At 37.5% G+C, this 21,758-nt stretch overlaps 1 protein-coding gene and 2 non-coding genes across 4 annotated transcripts in view; all 3 read left to right on the forward strand.

The window, feature by feature from the left end:
• EIF3A (eukaryotic translation initiation factor 3 subunit A) overlaps positions 1-21,758 on the forward strand; it is a 39,734-nt gene that overhangs the window by 9,561 nt on the left and 8,415 nt on the right. For both annotated transcript variants that reach the window (XM_036264959.1, XM_036264960.1), the window contains 14 exons: positions 1,473-1,672; positions 3,252-3,460; positions 5,661-5,832; positions 9,589-9,693; positions 10,073-10,171; positions 11,305-11,421; positions 11,685-11,870; positions 12,649-12,996; positions 13,866-13,970; positions 14,053-14,166; positions 16,174-16,296; positions 17,085-17,238; positions 18,144-18,328; positions 21,119-21,207. In XM_036264959.1, coding sequence (XP_036120852.1) covers positions 1,473-1,672; positions 3,252-3,460; positions 5,661-5,832; positions 9,589-9,693; positions 10,073-10,171; positions 11,305-11,421; positions 11,685-11,870; positions 12,649-12,996; positions 13,866-13,970; positions 14,053-14,166; positions 16,174-16,296; positions 17,085-17,238; positions 18,144-18,328; positions 21,119-21,207 — 2,206 coding nt within the window. The remainder of the gene's footprint in view (positions 1-1,472; positions 1,673-3,251; positions 3,461-5,660; positions 5,833-9,588; positions 9,694-10,072; positions 10,172-11,304; positions 11,422-11,684; positions 11,871-12,648; positions 12,997-13,865; positions 13,971-14,052; positions 14,167-16,173; positions 16,297-17,084; positions 17,239-18,143; positions 18,329-21,118; positions 21,208-21,758) is intronic.
• LOC118632817 lies at positions 9,804-9,933 on the forward strand. The gene has a single exon (XR_004960078.1). It is a non-coding gene; the product is annotated as a small nucleolar RNA SNORA19 (small nucleolar RNA).
• Positions 10,839-10,966, forward strand: LOC118632815. The gene has a single exon (XR_004960076.1). It is a non-coding gene; the product is annotated as a small nucleolar RNA SNORA19 (small nucleolar RNA).

Consider the following 21,758-nt stretch of genomic DNA (forward strand, 5'->3'; position numbering starts at 1 on the left):
ACTGCAACCGAGGTACATGCCCTTAGCGGGAACCGAACCCGGGTCTCTCTGGACCGCAGGCTGATGCTCTAACTATTGAGCCAAACCCGCCAGGGCTGGGCATGTACTCTTGACTGGAAATGGAACCTGCAGCCACCTAATGCACGAATGACACCCAACAAACTGATCCACACCGGCCAGGGCAGCTGCATATAATTTTAATCTGAAGAATGTATTGTTTGTTTTCCTAATCTTGTCTCTTTCCCTTTCTGTTTCTTGTCTTGCTGTCATTGCAGCCTTTTAACTAACTATATGCGACTTGAGAGTGGCTGTTGGCTTTTTTCTGCTTTGGCCTTAGAACAAGCTTGTGCTGCCATTCTTTTTAATATGGGAACAATTGGCATTTGTTTATTTAAGTTTTAACTGACTTTGTGATTATGAGTATTTTTCTAGGAGTATTGGAACCTGTGTTCTGTTTATCTTGTATGGCTAGTAGATATGAATGTTCACTTAAGTAAAGTTGGGCTTTTTGATAACTATTGACATAAATATTAACTTGCAGTTAAACTTCATCTCTTTGTGTTAGGCCTATCGAAATAGGAATACTATTTAGAGAGGGGCAGAAGAATTCCCCCCAACTTATTGTAATATTGCATATATGACAGAAAATTACTACTTTAAAATTAATAAGTGAATGTTCATTTATTAATAAATAAATGATTCAAATATTAATATTTTGATGACAGCAAGTAGTTCATGTGCACATCTGTACACAGTTGAAATTAGGTTACTGTAAACCCCTAATTTGTGCAGTTTTCATCAGTACAAAGCTTGCTATCTATGTAAGTTAGATAACAAAGTTCATTGTATATTTGACCCTTGAACAACACAGGGTTAGGTGTGCTGGTTCCCCCAATGCAGTTGAAAATTTGCGTAGACCTTTTGACTTCTCAAAAACATAACTAATAGCCTGTTGACTGGAAGTCTTACCAATAACATACAATCAATTAACACATTTTTTAAATAAGTATTATATACTGTATTCTACACTAAAGTAAGCCAGAGAAAAGAAAATGTCCAGAAAATTGTAAGGAAGAGAAAATAAATTTACAGTACTTATTGAAAGAAATCTGTAATAAGTAAACCTGCACAGTTCAAACCTGTGTTCAAGGGTCATCTGTATTTCAGGCTAGACTTTTTTGCTCTTTTAGGATTTGAAATAAGTGTTTGAAAGGTAAGTTCCTCCTAGACCTAAATTTGAATAATTTCATGTGTAAACTCAGAACCGTATTTTAGTCCTAGGATAGGCTGATGACTATGTCCAAAAAGTGATCAGAGCTCATGAAGTGAGTTATGACTGATCAATTCTAAATTCTGATGATGTTTGGCAAATCTTTTTAAAATAACTTCTCTTAGTACATGAAATAAAATTTATTCAAATACTTAAGTTGATGGTGTACAGTACCTAATTTGTTTTACATTTATGCTTATAGCTTTCAAATTCTGCCTTCAATACACCCGTAAGGCCGAATTCCGTAAGCTGTGCGACAATTTGAGAATGCACCTGTCTCAGATTCAACGCCACCATAATCAAAGTACAGCAATCAATCTTAATAATCCAGAGAGCCAGTCTATGCATTTGGAAACCAGGCTTGTTCAGTTGGACAGTGCCATCAGCATGGAATTGTGGCAGGTATGGTGTGAACTACTAGCTTATCTTTCAAGTAATAATAGCCCATATTACTTTTTCCCCTTTTCTGAGTATCTTTATTTTGATATCTGTTGGTTGAGTTCAGTAGATAGGTGAGGAATTTAAAATTATCTGATGGAATAGGGAGAGTTCTGGATAAGGAATCTCAGAATATTTTGGTTCTAGTTATCAGCTATGAAATCTGGGCCAAATCATGTAATCTCTTTTAGACCCAGTTTCTTTCCATATATAACAGTTCATCCTCAGTGTTGCTTAGTATGTTCAATGCCTGGTGTCAGTCTGTGACCTTTTTACTGGTTTGTGATAAACTAAGTCTAGAGCAGAACATGCATTTACAAAGTTTTCTTTTTAATAGCAATTTCATGATTGTTTTAGGTCTGTTTACTTGGTTAAAAAAAAAAAAAACAGCTTGTCTTTCCATTTTATTTTTGTAGTAATTTTATTGTATTTTCTAAAAGTATTGGTAATGATACATTGGAAATTAAAAAGCAAACTTGTCCTTTACTGCAAGTAGAGAAGTACTGCACTAGATTGTCTCCTGGATTTCTTAGCATTGCTGTGGTTTAGTAATCGTACATGGCAGGTAATCCTACATTGGAGATCTCAGCCGTGTTGGGAATCATCCTCTACTTGGTCTTTTTACTCTAAGAATTCTAGTGAAATTTCACATGATTTTGTAGTCATACGGTGAAGCTTTTGTTTAAAAAATTTTTTTTTCTTTATTGATTTGAGGGAGAGGAAGGGAAAGGGAGAGAGAGATAGAAACATCAATTGGCCACCTCCTGCATACCTTCCACTGGGATTGGGCCCACAACCTGGTCATGTGCTCTGTCTGGGAATCGAGATAGAAACATCAATCGGCTGCCTCCTGAATGCCCCCAACTGGGGATTGGGCCCACAACCTGGGCATGTACCCTGACCGGGAATTGAACCGGCGACTGCTTAGTGCATGGGTCGATGCTCGACCACTGAGCCACACAGGCCAGACAAGGTGAAGTTTTTGTATATTTGATTCCCCCAAAATCTAATTGAGACTAAGAGGAAGAAACGAAAAATTGGTAGTTTTTAAGCCAGTGAAAATGGGATTTGTTTTCCTACTCGTTCCTTATGGTATTTTACTTTTTCTGTAGGGACACCCTTAAAAATACCTAATAAACTAAAGAGGAAAAAGTTATATAGAATACAAGTAAACATGCTCATTATAGAAAATTTGGATAAGTAAAAAGAGGACAATAGTCACTTATGATCTTATAATTCAGAAATAACATCTATATTGTTTTTTCTGTACTTCCAGATTTTTATATATATATATTCCCCCAGGTGGTATGATACTATGCATATTTTTCTTTAAAAAAGTCTGCTCTACTTTAAGGAGTTAAAGGATTTAGTGTTTTTGTAATATGGCAGTTTTCAGAAATATATCTTACAGATGAATAAAAACCATACATGAAAGCATTTTATTTGCCACTTATTGTTTTGTGCTTTAGGTTTCATAAAGAGATTTGAATTACAATTTTTGTTTGTTTAGAATGTAATAACTAATTTATGCTACTAATTTTAGGAAGCATTCAAAGCTGTGGAAGATATTCATGGGTTATTCTCCTTATCTAAAAAACCACCCAAACCTCAGTTGATGGCAAATTACTATAACAAAGTCTCAACTGTGTTTTGGAAATCTGGAAATGCTCTTTTTCATGCATCTACGCTCCATCGTCTTTACCATCTATCTAGAGAAATGAGAAAGAATCTTACCCAAGAAGAGATGCAAAGGTAAGAATGTTATAGTCAGATAGAACTAAGATTATGAAAGAAGTATATCTACTACTAAATGGTGTGGTGGTATGTTCTAGTTTAGAGTTTCTCTACTTCTGCACTATTGACATTTGGGTTTGGATAACTCTTTGTGGTAGGGGATTGTGCATTTAGGATGTTTTGCAGCATCCCTTATCTCTACCCACTGGATTCTAGTAGCAGCCTTTCCAGTTTGTGACAACCAAAAATGTCTTCAGATGTTCTTCTTGGATAGTATTTCTGGCCTTCAGTAGCTGTGTTGTCCAATAACTAACTTTACCAAAAGTGCAATTGAGAAAAATTGATTAGGAATATTGAACATAGAAGACAGTCATTGTTAAAATACAGGCCTTCTATCCACATCCAGGTATTTAGAATCTATTCTTAGAACAAATTAGACACTTACTACATCCATCAAGTCACTTTTCCCCCTGATTATAAAACACTATGTAAAATACTTGTGTACATATATAAATATAAAAAAGGGTCTGTAACCTAACAACTTAGACTTTTTTTAAACATTAAAAGTAGTTTATTTTTTGTCATTTTCCTTAAAATCATAATTTTTTTAGAGAGGAGGGATAAAGAGCTAGAAACATCAACCGGCTGGCTGCCTCCCTCATGCCTCCCTTTGGGCATTGAGCCTGCAACTAGGGCATGTGCCCTGACCCGGAATCTAACCGGGACCTCTCAGTCCATGGGACGATGCTTAGTACACTGAGCCACACTAGCTGGGCCAGTCATTTTCCTTTAAAAACAAAAAACAACACATTATAGCCCTTTCCAGTTTAGCTCAGTGGTTAGAGCGTCAGCTTGTGGACCAGAGAGTCGCAGGTTCGATTCCGGTCAAGGGCACATACCTTGGTTGCGGTTCAGTCGCTGGCCCTGGTTGGATCATGCAGGAGGCAACCAGTTGATGTGTCTGTCAGACTGATGTTTCTCTCTCTCTTCCTCCCTTCCTCCCACCCACTCCACCTGAAAATAAATGGAAAAATATCCTGGGTAAGGATTTTAAAAAACAAAACAAAACAAGCATTTTAGCTGGACCTAGGCGACTCATATATTGTTCTTTTTCTCCTCTTGGTGTAGACCGTGATATTTTGGCCTCAAGTTGAACTGTGTACACCAAATTGTTTTTCTTTTAGCTTTAATATAGCAATACATAGAACCAACTTAAATGGATCTTTCTACTGTACTGTCTGCCCTCATTTGTCGCAGTTAATCAGTTCCAGACTCTACAGCAATAAATGAATTTCTGCGAAGTAGGATTCTTTATTTATACACAGTCATCCCTTGCCACTTCACGCGTCGACCTTCGCGGCTTCACTCTATGGCGGTTTCTATATTTGAAAAAACCTCCATAGAGTGAAGCCGCAAAGATCGACGCGTGAAGTGGCGAGGGACGACTGTATTTTCTTTGAGACTCTTGAGGATAGTGTTTATTATATCATTTGCTATCCCTTATGTAATCCAAATCTGTTTGAGATAAGAAAACACTTGATTTCCTTTAAGGTACTTTTGCAACCTCTCTTTAGAGAGTACTATAATAATAAGCATTAGGCTGTTTAGTTCTATGTATATTACTTTGCTTAATCTTCACGACAGCCTTGTGACTTAGAAAATTAAGTATGTTGCCTAAGATTTAGTCTTGAGAATGGTAAAGCTGAGATGCCAACCCTTGACTCCAGGGCTGCAGAGCCCACAATCCTTAGTGTCCTGAATTTAACCTTACTTTCCTCTTGTGTTTTAAGGGAGCAAACATTTAGCTTTTGTTCCCCCCTCTTAATTGTATTCACTTAAGGTCTTTGTAAGTTTTTCCCCCTTTCTTACTGTCATTTTTTTTCTTAAATTTTAAAGCTGCTTTAATTGTTTTTGTAAGGAAATAAGGGGTGTACAAATGTGTCTCTCTTGACATTTAACTAGTATTTTTTTATAGCTAGAAACCATTGACAGTAAGTGGGTAGATGAAGATCTGATTCTCCGGGTATTAATTTTAGTACAGTCCATTTATAATAAATCTCATGCTTTGATGAATAATATTTATGAGTATAGTTCACATTCACATGGTGGTGTATGTATTCTGTCACTGGCATACTATACTAGGTAATTAAAGAGTAATGTCTTTCTGCTCATTAAGTAACATTTATACATTTAACACATTTGTAATTTTGTTCTGTAGAATGTCTACAAGAGTGCTTTTGGCTACTCTTTCTATCCCTATTACCCCAGAGCGTACTGATATTGCTCGACTTCTGGATATGGATGGCATTATAGTTGAAAAACAACGGCGCCTTGCAACACTGCTAGGTCTTCAAGCCCCACCAACACGGATTGGTCTTATTAATGATATGGTTGGTATATGTTTGGCCATTCTAATGTATAAACTTTGAACAAAAACTTTATGGTCAGGTTTTAGAATTTATGATTAAAACTGGAAATTCTGATTGCATTGCCAGGGGATTCTGATGAATGGACACAAGTTTTAAGAACCGATGTTGTAAGTCAGCACTGTGTTCAGTTGAGATGATTTATCTCTAGTGGCTGAGTTGGATTCAAATTTGATGTAGCAAATGAAATGTGAACTAGCTCTGAGGGAATAATATGGACCAGACCACTCAGTAAGAGAATAATAATGATGGCCAAGAAGGTTCATGGCTTATTTCAGGGGACTCTAGGAAAATGAATCAAACTTACAGATACTGTATTGGAAATATGATGACGAGGGTAAAATGCAGATATGTAGGTTTCACCCACCACAAACACTAAATTAATTTCAGAATACTGCACCCAAGGTAGTATCTTTACAATGTTTTACATTGATTGCAATCTTTTCATTCAGCAGAAATTTATCATTCATGAGTGCCTGTTATATGCCAGACAAGTGATACTTAAATGGAATTCGTATGCCTTAGGGGTTTAGATTTTAGTAGTTATTGTGGTACACCTCCAGCAAATTACTTGTACACCAGAAAAAAGAGAGTCAGGTGCTTGAGAAGAGGCCTTATTTTTTTGACAGAATTGATCATCAGTTTAGGTAAGAACTACAGTAATTCTTCCTTATTTCTGAGGGATACATTCTAAGATTCCTAATGGATGCCTGAAAGTACCAAACCCTATAAATATTGTTTTTTTTTCTATACATACATATGATAAAGTTAAATTTATAAACTAGGCACAGTAAGAGATTAACAACAGTAACTAGTAATAAAATAGAACAGTTATATCCTGTAAAAATATGAGAATGTGATCTCAAAATATTTTAATGTACAGTCTTCACCTTTTTACTTGGGACACTGTATAACCTTGTCATATCTGAATTGTCAGTATTACTGCTCTTGCCCTTTGTGCGCAGTAAATAAAATAAGGGTGACTTGAACACGAGTACTTTTGATAGAGCTGATCTGATAACCTACATGACTATATAGCTTAGATATGTTGGACAAAAGGATCATGCATGTCCTGGATGGGATAGAGCAAGAGGACAGGTAGAGATTTCATTGTGCAACTCAGGGTGGTGCACAATTTTTTACTATTATTTATTTAAAAATTTTTTTTTCCTTTTACTGATTTTAGAGAGAGAGGAAGAGAGGGATAGAAACATCGATGAAAGAGAACATTAATTGGCTGCTTCCTGCATGTACCCCACTGGGGATTTGGTCCACAACTGGGCATGTGCCATGACTGGAATTGAATTGGCGACCTCTTGATGCATGGGGTCGACACTCAACCACTGAGCCACACCAGCCGGGCAGGATGGTGCACAATTTAAAACATTTCTGGTGTTTATTTCTGGTGTTTTCCATTTAATATTTTCAGACCACAGGTAACAAGCTGTGGAAAGTAAAATGCAGATGGTGTAGAGCTACTGTAGTAAGTTTTTTGTATAGCAGCAGTTTTTTCTTGTAATATTTCTCTGTTGTAGTAGTAAGGCAAGTTTTCTTTTTTAGTCAACTTTTGAAAATAACTTAAAATGTAAAACCTTATTTCTCTGTCTTTGTATGCCCTCCATGTTTTATTCTGCTTCCACTGTCCACAGGTATCAGCTTTGTGTTTTGGCAAGTTTTTATGGGACTGTTTTAGGATTAAATGTAAAAAAAACACTAGTATTTTCTTTAGGAAGAGGTCTTAGTAGCAAATATGTTTTAAAATTTTGTTTTTAGCTCTGGCCGGTTTGGCTCATGGGTTAGAGCATTGGCCTACGGACCATAGAGTCTTGGGTTTGGTTCCTGCTAAGGGCAAGTACCTCGGTTGTGATTTGTCCCTGTCCCCGATTAGGGTTGTGCAGGTGGCGGCCAGTTGATGTGTCTCTCACGTCGATGTTTCTCTCTCTCTCTCTCTCTCTCTCTCTCTCTCTCTCTCTCTCTCTCTCTTCCTCTCTCCCTCCTGCTATCTGAGGATAAATGCAAAAATATCCTCAGTTGAGGATAAAAAGATAAAATTTTGTATTTAATACTGAAGAAGTGTGCCAAACTGGAAGAATAATCTGTATCTCTTGAGCCTGTGTCTCTACATACCACACCATTTCAGGGATCAGTGATGGAGAGCTTTGGGCCAGCAGCCAGGACATGATTTGGGTCCTCACTGTGCTCATAGATAAGTATAGATGTTTGTAGGGAGGATATTGGTTTGTGTCAGGTCAGTAGATTAGGTGACTGCCAAGTGGCCTTTATAAATTTTGGTGATTTTGCTATGCATCCATGAGCTTTGGGCTCATGGGCATAAGCACCAAGAGAATGATTCCATTATCATATTAATTAAATTCAGGATCAAATTAAGTTCATAAGAGACTGATTGTTAGGTCAGAAAGCCAATTGTTAATTTTAGTAAGCAATATACTTTAGTAATTTAGGATAGTCCATCTTAGCACATTCCCTATTTGGAAAGGGTGTTAAATAGAGAATCTAGAATATCTTGATAAGAATGAAATGAGGAGCCCTGGCCAGTTTGGCTCAGCGGTTAGAGCGTCGGCCTGCGGTCCGGAGAGACCCGGGTTCGGTTCCCGCTAAGGGCACGTACTTCGGTTGCAGTTTGTCCCCGGCCCTGGTTGGTCGTGCGGGTGGCAGCCACTCGATGTGTCCCTTCACGTCGATGTTTCTCTCTCTCTCTCTCCCTTCCTCTCTCTCCCTCTCACTCTATCTGTACAAAAAAAAAAAAAAAAAAAAAAAAGAATGAAATGAGGTGAGGGAATTTAATTTGGATTCTTATACCACACTGCATTCCATTAAAGATAAAGTTTACTTTTTTTTTTTTTTTTTATCCTCACCCGAGGATATTTTAACATTTTTTGTACAGATAGAGTGGGAGGGAGAGAGAGGAAGGGAGAGAGAGAGAGAAACATCGACGTGAAGGGACACATCGAGTGGCTGCCACCCGCATGACCAACCAGGGCCGGGGACAAACTGCAACCGAGGTACGTGCCCTTAGCGGGAACCGAACCCGGGTCTCTCCGGACCGCAGGCCGACGCTCTAACCGCTGAGCCAAACCGGCCAGGGCTAAAGTTTACTTTTTTATGAATTTTAAATGTCATATTAGTGGAATCATGTGAAATTCTTTTTCTAACCCTTTTATTGGTGAAATTTATGTGTTCAATATAACTTTTGTCTTTGTCCATTTCTTTAAATGTTTTTTTTTTCTTTAATTTTAGAGAGAGAGTAAGGGAGAAGGGAAAGAGGGATAGAAAAGAAACATCGATGAGAGAGAACATCTCTGGGCTGCCTCCTGCATGTCCCCCACTGGGGATTTGGCCCACAACCTGAGCATGTGCCCTGACCAGGAATCAAACTGGCAACCTCTTGATCAAGGCTCAACCACTGAGCCACAGGGGCCGGGCTGTATTTGTAAATATTTATTGATTGTGTTTACAGTTTTTAATTTGCTTTTTATGTTCTTACGGGGTTTTTCACTGTAGGTAGCTATGTAATTTGAGGTAAGAGACTCAGCAGTTGTCCTGGATTCCTATTCAGTAAAATTAAATATTGAGGCTAGGCAATCTTTTAATTATTGTCTAGATTTCTAATATTCTGTGTTTTTTAAAAAATTTATCAGTTCATAATCCCAGTTGGAAAATTTCCTTCAGAAATTAAATCTTTTGTTTTATTTACTATAGGTTAGATTCAATGTGCTACAATATGTTGTTCCAGAAGTGAAAGACCTTTACAACTGGCTGGAAGTAGAATTTAACCCCCTAAAACTCTGTGAGAGAGTCACAAAGGTAAGCCTTTGTATTTAAGTTTTGGTTATATCACCATGTAGCCTGCCCTAGTGCAGTTCTAGGATGCATTTCTATTAAGAGAGAAGTATTGTCCTTTGTGTTTGAATGCAGTGCACATTTCATTGTCTTTTTTCTTTATGTCAAGAGAAAAGATATTTCTGGTGTGCTAAACAAACCTGTGGAGGTAAATTAGCAGCATGACTTAACTTAGCCATTGCTGCCAGTCACCTTCAGACAAGTGTCCATAGCTTCATAAGATATTCTGCATATCTTTGTATTGTGTTTTTGTATGTTAAGAAAATGGAAAAAGTTTTGTAGATGTTTTACTATCTGTTTTGTAGAAAGTATAAGTCTTTTTCAATTTAATGGATTTTTATAGGTTCTAAATTGGATCAAGGACCAACCTGAAAAAGAGCCAGAGCTGCAACAGTATGTCCCACAGCTGCAAAACAACACCATACTCCGTCTTCTGCAGCAGGTAAAAATGAAAAATGGATGTTTTATGTAAGAGCTGGAATTACTCCCTTGATTGTTTTGATTGCAAAACAAAACATTAGGAATGGCCTAGGAAGTGAACATGTCCCCAAATTCTACTGCCTGTCCAAAATTAGTCTTCTTATTTATCTATTTAATTTGAAAAAAGAATTTTATGTAATTTGCAAGTGCTTTTTTGTTGAACACTAATTTTGTATATTTACCCTTTTTAGTAATGTAGAGTCTACCTTATTTCATTTAATATCTATGTGCTTTTCATTGTCTAAGGGTATCGTGCGTAATTTATTTACACTATTGATGCAAACCTGCATTTCAAGGCTCTTGTTACTAGAAAATGTTACAGTGAGCATTTTTGTTACATGTATCTTTACATACTTTTGTGACTTTCTGTAGCATAAGTAGAATTGGTCATAGAGTTTACACATTTAAAGCTGTAATAGCTCCTGAAAAGATTCTATTAAGGGACTCTTCCATCAGTCGTAAAGGAGAATGCCTTTTCTCTTAACACTAGGTAATTATCAGTCTTCTAAGTCCAATTTCTTGCTTAAGGTTGACTATTACGGTTTAGAATATGGCTAAAATGGTTCCCATTTGTCTTCCAGTTGTTTGATTTGGGGAGGGGCTTTTATTATATGTTCACTTCAGTATTTGTGCACATTTGATTGACCTGCCTTCTTGTATATGTGAGCAGTGTTATTTCTTATGTGCTATACAATCGGTTGAAGGTTAATTAGCAGTATAACTAAATAGTCATGCTGCCAGTCTCCTTCAGACAAACAATTTTATAAAAAGTGTTCAGATGAATCAGGTAGCAGGTTTTCCTCTGTAAATATGTAACCAGTTAGAGTGTTCTTTTGTTTATGGAACTATGAAAGGATGATGTTTTTTAGAAATGATATGAGTCTGTGGTTTTTAAAGCATAGGATTTGGAGTTGAGAGCCTTGTATTGGAATGCCGACTCCAGCAATGTAATGTTATAGCTATTCTTAAGCTTCAACTTCTTTTCTCTGAAAAATGGGCATAATTTCTACTTCCCATGGTTGTATGATGAGGCTGCATGTAAAAAATGCTGAATAAATGATACCTGTTATTAGTAACCTTGTGTTTTTTATGCAGGTGGCACAAATTTATCAGAGCATTGAGTTTTCTCGTTTGACTTCTCTGGTTCCTTTTGTTGATGCTTTCCAACTGGAACGTGCCATAGTAGATGCAGCCAGGCACTGTGACCTGCAGGTATGTGCTATAAGGGGATGCTGAGGTGGAAGGCAAGGCTTTTGAGGACTAAACACACATAGCCTTTGTTTCTCAGCTTTTGATACATTGGCACTGATTTAAAGCTTTATTAACTGAATCTTCTAGGTTTTGTATTCAACATTCTTTTGTTAATTTTTTTTCCTCAAATTTAGTTGAAATTTTTTTATCAGAAGTCATTCATTTGAAGAATGACCACATATACACGTATAGATTTAACTATTGATGTTATTTAATTTTCAAAGGTTCGTATTGACCACACTTCTCGGACCCTTAGTTTTGGATCTGATTTGAATTATGCTACTCGAGAAGATGCTCCACTTGGTCCTTATTTGCAAAGCATGCCTTCAGAGCAGATAAGAAACCAGCTGACAGCCATGTCCTCAGTACTTGCAAAAGCACTCGAAGTCATTAAACCAGCTCATATACTGGTATGTATCTTTGGGAGAAATGAACTACATGTAATGTCTTTCTCAAAAAGGTTTGAGATGGTGTCTGAAAGAAGGGATTTATTATATATTACCTATTCAGTTGTATTTGGTAGTTTTGGTATTTTTATCAAATGTCTTGTTTTTTTTTTCCTCACCCGAGGACATTTTTCCATTTTTTGTTCAGATAGAGTGGGTGGGAGGGAGGGAGGGGACACACACACACACACACACACACACACACACACACATCGATGTGAAAGGGACACATTGAGTGGCCGCCTCCCGCACGACCCAACCAGGTCTGGGGACAAACTGCAACCGAGTTACGTGCCCTTAGCGGGAACCAAACCCCAGTCTCTCTGGACCGCAGGCCAACATTCTAACTATTGAGCCAAACTGGCCAGGGCTCAAATGTCTTTATCAGATATACTGATCACTGAGCTGCCTTCCATGGAGTAAAATAGTACACTACACATAGTAATATAAATATTAGTTAGTTGTACAACAGATCACACAATAATGATCTCCACAATAGGGAGTATTATGATTGGGCTTCTCCTTCATGCCTAAGTTGTTTCTTTCCTTGTTTGTGTGTTTTGTTCATATTCCTCCTTGTCTTGAACACTTTAAAGTAGATTTGGTGCAGAGAAAAGTTGACCTAGCAAGTGGAGGTTTTCACCTATGTCTTTGCTATGGGAGTAGTGCTATAGCATTTGGAACTGAGAGATAGTAGCTTAAATAATGTCACTTAATTTTTAAAATACATTTGTTTTTGAAGCAAGAGAAAGAAGAACAACATCAGTTGGCTGTTACTGCATACCTTAAAAATTCACGGAAAGAGCATCAGCGTATCTTGGCTCGCCGGCAGACAATTGAGGAAAGGAAAGAGCGCCTTGAGAGTCTGAATATTCAGCGTGAGAAAGAGGAATTGGAGCAGAGGGAAGCTGAACTCCAGAAAGTACGGAAGGCTGAAGAAGAGAGGCTGCGACAGGAGGCAAAGGAGAGAGAGAAGGAGCGTATCCTACAGGAACATGAACAAATCAAAAAGAAAACTGTTCGTGAGCGGTTGGAGCAGATCAAGAAGACAGAACTGGGTGCCAAAGCATTCAAAGATATTGATATTGAAGTATGTAGCACATTACTTATTAAATTTACTTTTTTCCAGATCTCTTAGAGGCATAGTCCTTTATCATTTATTGGTTTATTTTGGGTTATTTGGTTGTTTCACTCATTTTGGTACACAGAATTTATTAACTAAACTCTGTGAAGTAAGCATTTGTTTTGTTGTTTTTTTTTTTATCCTCACCCGAGGACATTTTTCCATTTTTTGTACAGATAGAGTGGGAGGGAGAGAGAGGAACAGAGAAAGAGAGAGAAACATCGACATGAAGGGACACATCGAGTGGCTGCCACCCACACGATCAACCAGGGCCAGGGACAAACTGCAACCGAGGTACGCGCCCTTAGCGGGAACCGAACCCAGGTCTCTCTGGACCGCAGGCCGACGCTCTAACTGCTGAGCCAAACCGGCCAGGGCAAGTAAGCATTTGTTTTTAATGACTCTGTGCAGTTTTTTACCTCTGTTAAAATGGAGTTTTTAGTACATGCATATTGGAGAAGTGAGAAATAGGTGTTATTTTTGTTCTTATAGTCCAGTGGAAAGATGGCTCTTGTAAAACATGTTTACGTTGCTTAAATTTACCCTTTGTATAAAAAGTAATTTAGGATTTAGTTCTAGAAGCAGTGCTGCATTGCATTTTTTAATACACGTTTATTTAATTTTTAGAGAGAAGAGAATGGAGAGATAGAAACATCAGTGTGAGAGAGATACATCGATTGGCTGCCTCCTGCATTCCCCCTACTGGGGATTGAGCCCACAACCCAGGCATATGCCCTGACTGGGAATCAAGTCCATGGGACGATGTTTAATTCACTGAGCCACACCAGCTGGGCTGAATATTTTATTAATGATTGTGCATTTGTATTACTTTTTAGGACCTTGAAGAATTGGATCCAGATTTCATCATGGCTAAACAGGTTGAACAACTGGAGAAAGAAAAGAAGGAACTTCAGGAACGCCTAAAGAATCAAGAAAAGAAGGTAAATAAAAGGATTGGTAAAATTTTAACATGTCAAATTAAAAGATTTTTTTTTAAACTACATTTGTTTTTCTGTTATTCAGATCGACTATTTTGAAAGAGCTAAGCGTTTGGAAGAAATCCCTTTAATAAAAAGTGCTTATGAAGAACAGAGAATTAAAGACATGCATCTGTGGGAACAACAAGAAGAAGAAAGAGTAAGGTTTTAATTTAATTGAAATATATTTAGAGACTGCAAGTAAAGGGACAAGGACCTCAAAATTGATTTTTTTTTATTTTTATTTTCAGTTTTACTTTTTGTTCTTACCTGAGGATATTTTTAATGGCTTTTTAATTAAAAAGTTTTTTTGGAGAGAGAAAGAGAGAAACATCGGTGTTAGACACATCAATTGTTTGTCTTCTGCATGCACCCTTACTGGGACCAGGGATTGAATTTACAACCCAAGTATAAGCCCTTGACTGGGAATCAAACCCGACCCTTTGGTGTGTCGGCTAGTGCTCTAACAATTGAGACACACCAGCCAGGGCCAAAATTGATTTATTTTGCATTCTTTTGCCAGAAATGATACCTTAGTGGCTGGACACTAACAGATTGGTGGGCAGATAGAAAGTGAAACTTGTAAAATACAAAGGAAAGTTCAGTTCTTAAAAATAGATTTATGGATACAGAATTTACATGCCATGTAAGTTACCTATCTAAAGTGTGCAGTTGAGCCCTGGCCAGTTTGGCTCAGTGGCTACAGCATTGGCCTGTGGTCCAGTGAGACCCGGGTTCGGTTCCCGCTAAGGGCACATACCTCAGTTGCAGTTTGTCCCCTGCCCTGGTTGGGTCGTGCGTGCGGGAGGTAGCCAATTGATGTGTGCGTTTCACGTTGATGTTTCTCTCTCTCTCTCTTCCTCTCTCCCTCCCACTCTATCTGAACAAAAAAATGGAAAAATGTCCTCGGGTGAGGATTAAAAAAAATAAAGTGTGCAGTTGATGGTTTTTAGTATTATTTACAGAATTGTACGACCATCTAATTTTAGAACATACCTCAAAAGAAACTTGGTACCCATTATCAGTTACTCCTTGTGTCCTTTCCACCACTTGCCTATAGGCAACCACTAATCTTTTTGCCTTTAGATTTGTCTATTTTGATTATTTTATGTAATGGAATCATATGTTGTCTTGTGACCGCTCCATTTATAGTTTTGATAGTCTGCATTTACCTAATGATACAAAAGTTAAGGCTTGCTAGTATTGGCCATATTTGTATTAAAAGTAGGTGACCTTGTTCTGGTTAAAATAAAGTAACCACAGGCAGGAGACAGTGTACATTTGAGGGGACTGCAGTGTGGAGAATGCAGCCACTTATCTTTGTTTTTGTATAATCCTCATTTGATATTTTCTGTTGATTATTATTATTTTTAGAGAGAGCGGAAGGGAAGGGGGATTGGGGAGAGAGAAAAACATCAGTGTGAGAGAGACACATCAATTGGTTGCCTCCTGCACGTGGGCCGGGGATTGAGCCTGCAACCCAGGTATGTGCCCTTGACCAGTAATTGAGCTCTTCTTTCCTTGCTCAGGCTGACAGTCTAACCACTGCGCTACACTGGTCAGGTCTGCAGCTCCTTTTTGATTCTGGGGGATTGTTGTCATTCTGGAACTAGTATTGCCAGTTCTTTCAATTTTTTTTTTTTAGAAGTTGAAATATTTGTGATAATTCTTTTAATATGTAAAATTAGGAACGTGCTACAGATCAAATAAAATATTTTAGATGATTTGCTCTCTCTTCCCTGAAGCCTTCCATTTTTTTCACTTTGAGCACAAAAGGAAAAGCCTTCTTAAATCAATAGTTCTTCCTGCCTGAACCTCCAGTTGTTTTTAAGGAAGAAATGCCTTTAATAATTCAGTCATAATGCTTTATTATTACTTTTTTGTTTTATCATATGCACCGTAGTTGTTTCTTTATAAAATTTGTAATATTGTGGGCCTGAATAAAAATGGTTTCTTACAGATGCCCCGAGACTCCTGTACCCGTTTCCCTGATTGCCTTCCTAGGGTCCTGTTGGCCCGAATGATAGTTCATCTTTCATTTTTGTGGCAAGGTGGACAGGGCACAAGAGCTGCTTGTAACTTGGCAAAAATATGTCAGGATTTGGGGTAAATTGGTAATCAGATAATGAATGCTTTGAAAACTTAACTTTGTATTATGCATTTGCAGATAACTACCATGCAGCTAGAACGTGAAAAGGCTCTTGAACACAAGAATCGAATGTCACGAATGCTTGAAGACAGAGATTTATTTGTAACGCGACTCAAGGCAGCACGACAATCTGTTTATGAGGTGAGGTGAAGGGGAATGTTTAGAGTTTTAGGTTTTTTTTTTGCCTTAAGGATTTTTTTTTTAACACAGTTGCCCTTGCTGTATTGAGGTAACATACATAATTTATTCAAATAATATTTTAATAGAAAATTTCTTGTAAATATTTCCTCAGCTAAATAGTAGTCAACCAGCACTTTTAATGAAGGTTAAGGTGGGCTGCATAAAATTTGCTGTTGATACAAGCTTTGGTTTGCTGTTTAATTCAGGAAGAAAAAAATCAAGTGTCCTGCTCTTAACATTCTAATTGAATCATTAAGCTTAGTTTGTGTGGTGACAGGCCCAGTTAATATTGTCAACAATTTAAATTTTTGGAAATTGGATGTGAGAGAAACTTAAGTCATTTGGAAATTTTGGTTTTTATACTTGAAGGTTGCTTTTTATGATTCCAAGGAACCTGCAATGCTTTTGTAAACTTTAAAACTCACTGCTAGTACCCTGGCCATTCTGCTCAGTGGTTAGAGCGTCAGCATGCGGACCAGAGAGACCCGGGTTCGGTTCCCACTAAAGGCATGTACCTTGGTTGCGATTCATCCCCAGCCCCGGTTGGGGTTGTGTGGGTGGCAGCCAGTTGATGTGTCTCTCTCACATCGATGTTTTTCTCTCTCTTCTTCTCTCCCTCCTGCTGTATCTGAAGATACATGCAAAAATGTCCTCGGGCGAGGATAATAAAACAAACTCACTGCTAGTTTGTAGCTCTCCAAAAAAATCTGATTTTTTTTTTTTTTTTAATTTGGGGTAACCAAATATAGGAAAAACTTAAACAGTTTGAAGAGCGATTAGCACAAGAAAGGCATAATCGATTAGAAGACCGTAAAAGGCAACGTAAAGAAGAACGCAGAATAACCTACTATAGAGAAAAAGAAGAGGAGGAGCAGAGGAGGGCAGAAGAGCAGATGCTAAAAGGTAAGTGTAGACCAAGATTGGAGGTTACAGTAACACAAAGTTGATATTAGGTCAGTTTATAGCGGTCTTATTTAGAAAATAAATCAATTGAGGAATAGGGATCATTGTCTTATAAACTGCAACTAACTAGTTCTAAGGTTCTGAGATCTTAACTTAGTTGTCTGCAATTTGTTGTATGTGAAGGTGTTATGTCTTACCAGCTGAATTTCACATTTTTGGTGTTTTAAAAATTAATACTGCCTTTAAAATTTTATCACTGTATTCTATGTAGTTAATATTTAGTTAGGATTACTTGTCAGATGAAGTCTGTCATGTGATCTTTATCTGGTATCACAGATGCTCAAGAGTTGGGGGAGGAATTTCTAGTATCGTCTTAACACATTTTTGACCGCTCACGAGTTACCTCGTGTTTTCTTGCCCAAACGTTGCAGACCGCGCAGGAGTTAACTCGGGTTTGCACTTGCATTAGCTATTCCAGTTTTTGAAACTTGGGGTGATATAGGATTATTGTACTTGTGACTCTTCGCCCTGAGGGTCGAAGTTCAAAAAACAGCACACCGTTCTATATTCTTGAAGTAGCTAGGGAATGGATATCTGCTGGTTCAAATGAGTGCAGCTCAGAACCTAACGTGCAGTTTGCCCAAAAACGTGCGTTCTCTGGCGAATGTCTTAGATTTTATGCGGTAGGCAATGTGTTAAGTCATTACAAAACTATTAATGATGTGTGGCATAATACTTATTTTTTCAACTATCTTCTGCCCTTTAGCTGATTGTAAGCTATTTTTAAATTCTTTAAAAGGACTTACTTCTATATTCTGCTGCATATTTAATACCAAAAAAGTAGACCTAGCACTAAGGGAAAGGTATGATAGGAGGCAAACTTTCTAACCTAATGCATCATACAGAGCGTGAAGAGAGAGAACGAGCTGAACGGGCAAAACGTGAGGAAGAGCTTCGAGAATATCAGGAGCGGGTCAAGAAGTTAGAAGAAGTAGAAAGGAAAAAACGCCAAAGGGAGTTGGAAATTGAAGAAAGGGAGCGTCGTAGAGAGGAAGAGAGAAGGCTTGGTGATGATCCACTTTCTAGAAAGGTGAGTATATAGACATTGTTTTCCCTGGGATGACTTCGGTTTATCAGCCATCCTCTGGCACGATACATACATGTTAGTGTATGTGTCAATGTCTGGACTTGGTGTTTTAAACCGATTACATTTCATCTCTCTCAAAGTCTGGTATTGTTTGTCTTCCCAAAGACAGAAGGTTCTTAAGGGGAGAAAGTTAAATTTATATTAGTGAAGCTGAGATTTTTATAGGCAGTGGATTATTGTACTTGTCCTAAGAGTGATTTTTCACTTGCTCTTGGGTTTCAGACCTTCCTTTGGTTGGTACTCATTACTCAGAACCAAAGGTTAAAACATGCCTTAGTCAAGCAAGGCCTTGCATGTTCACTGTTTTTTTCATTAGCTTCATCTGCATCGTTTTTTTTATTAGCCAGTCAGAGCTAGTTCTATGCTTTATTATGACTGTGACATCTACTGCATGCTCTCTGCCTGCCTTTTCTTCACTCCTTTATCTTTGCCACACCTTTTCCAAGCCCTTATCTTTATTGGAGGAACCACTGCTAAGTTACTGTGTAGTCTTCAGTTTCAGTTTTATCTGTATGTGGATAGATTTTTAATTTTGTTACTCTTGTTACTAATTTCTATTTTTACTTGTTGTTGATTGTAACCTGTATAGTTTCTAATTTTTTTAAATTTAGTACGTTTTTCCCTTGTGTTCTAAAACATGGTCAGGTTCTGAATATTCTTGGGCACAAAGTTCTGTGTGTATGTATGAAACCAGAGCTGTTATATTATGGTAACTATTATATGCTTGTTTTATTCCTAACATATGGTTTGGAGCTTTTTATTTACTTCCATGTGCCTGCCATTTCTTCTTTTCTTTAAGCCAAACTTAAGATTTTGTTTTCTTTGTTCTTTTAGTGATGACCAGTAATGTTTCCCAAGATCTTTGTGAACTTTATTTAACAGCCTGTAAATTTTGAGAACTCTTCTGTCTCTTCAGAACAAAACAAAATTCTGAGCATACCTTTATTTATGTTTTATTGCAGTTTCTCCAGAGCATTTAAAACGTGTTCTCTATTTCAGGACTCAGTTAAGTTTTACAACCATATTGGCAAACATGATCTAGTTTCAAATATGTTTATATTGTATCATCTTTCCCCCTTTGCAGATAACTTTTCTCATTTTGTTATTTATTTTCTTAATTTTTTTCAGAATGTCTTTGTGCGTGTCTCAAAAGAGGTTTTTGTTTTTATCTCACAGTTGAACATTGATTTGACCAATTCAAAATCCTCCTCAGAGACTTAGACCCGTGCTCACTGTTCTAGTACACGTTGGAGTGGAGGTCTTGATAATAGTCTTGGTTGGTAGATACTCTGTTTTATTCCTTGGAAGCTTTTATAGAATTTTCTCTGTTTGGGGTGAAGGGAATTTAAGACTATGTTTAGGTGCCTAAGTGTGGTATTTATGAGTCATCCTTTTTGGCTCATGTAACCTTTCAGTCAGAGGATTTAATTTACTGAGCTTTGAGAAGATTGAATTTTCTTAACTTAGGAAAAATTTTTTCTCCTTTTCTCTATTCTGGCCTTTCACAGTTCTGTTCTTTATCTCTCTTAATGTTTCACTTTTCTTTTTTTTTAACTCTTTGTCCTTTTGTAACTGGGTTTCTGAGATTGTTTAGTTTTTATGTTCATATCTGGCTTATTCTGCTGTTTGATCTACCAAGTAACTTGAAAGGTTCTGGCAATCATATTAATTTATTAGAATTTGTTTTGTTTGCTTAATGGCTCTCATAACCACCCCAAAAATTTCTTTTGAGGTTCTAATATTTGTATTAAATCCTCATAACTTGAATTCTTTATTTTAATTTGCAGGGTAAGTATGAAGGGTGGGAGAAATGTGGTCTTCTGGGTGTGGACATTCCCTCCATTAGAGTGACCACAAGTTACATTGACAGTTGAGTTCATATTTTTTCCCACAGTGTTCACTTGGGTGAAAGTCTCTTAGAACAATCCCATTTTAAAAGCTTGCTCAGAGTCAGTAGCGATAATGGCAAATGACTTATCATCTGGCCATTTTTGTCCTTCACTGCTTATTGCTAGTTGTTGAAGGGTTTTGTTGCCAAGACACTTTACATTTTAAATTAAAATTCTCATATTCACCTACGAGTGACTATAGTTATTCTCAGTGTCTTAGGTTTTTATTTTAATCCTTCCATCCCCATCCCTAGAGCTTGTTTTATAGTCTTTTCTGCTTGTGGCTTTCGGTTACGTGTGTAGGAGTAGTCAAGCTATGTCAGTGGTGTTTGTGATTGAAATGGTATGCATTGCTTCTTACAGAGGTTGTGCCGCATTTATATTTTCACCTTAAAGGTATTGAGTATCTCCCACAACCTCTCCATAATTTTTATTGACAGCATAATATTTTGAAGGGGGAAATGTTAATCTAAACATCCTCTATTAGACATTTCATTTGCTCCAGCTCTGTTTAATAGGCACTGTGGGACACTCGGCTTTTGTCATATAATCTCCAAAGGGAATTTCTAGGTCAAGACAATCTGTAGACATTTTAATGATTTCAGGAAGATGCTGCCAGAATGCTTTCAAGTAGTGTTTTATCAGTTTATAAAGCCACCCAGAACACATGAGAATGTGTTTCATTTTACTGTCAGTCTGATTTCAGGTTAAAAGAGAAACAATTTTAAAACTTATATTTAAAGACTTAAGGTTATTTAATATAAACACAGAAATGTTTGAATGATAATACCAGTAGTTATAGTAATTGTTGTCGATTTAGTGCGTCTTACTTTGGTCAATGTAGGACTCTCGTTGGGGAGATAGAGATTCAGAAGGCACGTGGAGAAAAGGACCTGAAGTAGATTCTGAGTGGAGAAGAGGCCCACCAGAGAAGTAAGTAGAGTTAAGAAAAATGGTACCAACTGATCATAGGTTCTGTTAATATCTTATTGGTAGTTTTCTAGTTTTGGTTTTTTAACATGGTTTACTTAACTGATTTATTTACTCATTCTTGTTAATTCTCACCAGAGATATTTTTTCATTGGTTTTTAGATAGAATGGAAGGGAGGGAGGGGGAGAGAGAGAGCGAGAGAGAGAGAGAAAGAGCGAGAGAGAGAGCGAGAGAAACATCGATGTGAGAGAGATACATTGACTGGTTGCCTTCCGCATGACCCAGACAGGGGCCAGGGATTGAACCTGTAACCCAGGTATGTGCCCTTGCCTGGGAACCGAACCCGAGACCCTTTAGTCTGTGGGCTGATGCTCTAACTGCTGAGACAAACTAGCCAGGGCTAATTTGGTTTATTTTGTAGCGGTGGGGAGAGGAGAGCTGGGAAGAATTGTGTGCACGCCTCTTGCTGCAATGTTTTTCATAGTTTACTTCAACGCTGCTGTAATTACTGAACTCTTTTAAACATCTTGAGAGATGAGTTCTGGAATAGTAT

This window comes from Molossus molossus, unplaced genomic scaffold (assembly GCF_014108415.1).
Source record: "Molossus molossus isolate mMolMol1 unplaced genomic scaffold, mMolMol1.p scaffold_m16_p_17, whole genome shotgun sequence".
Taxonomy (NCBI): domain Eukaryota; kingdom Metazoa; phylum Chordata; class Mammalia; order Chiroptera; family Molossidae; genus Molossus; species Molossus molossus.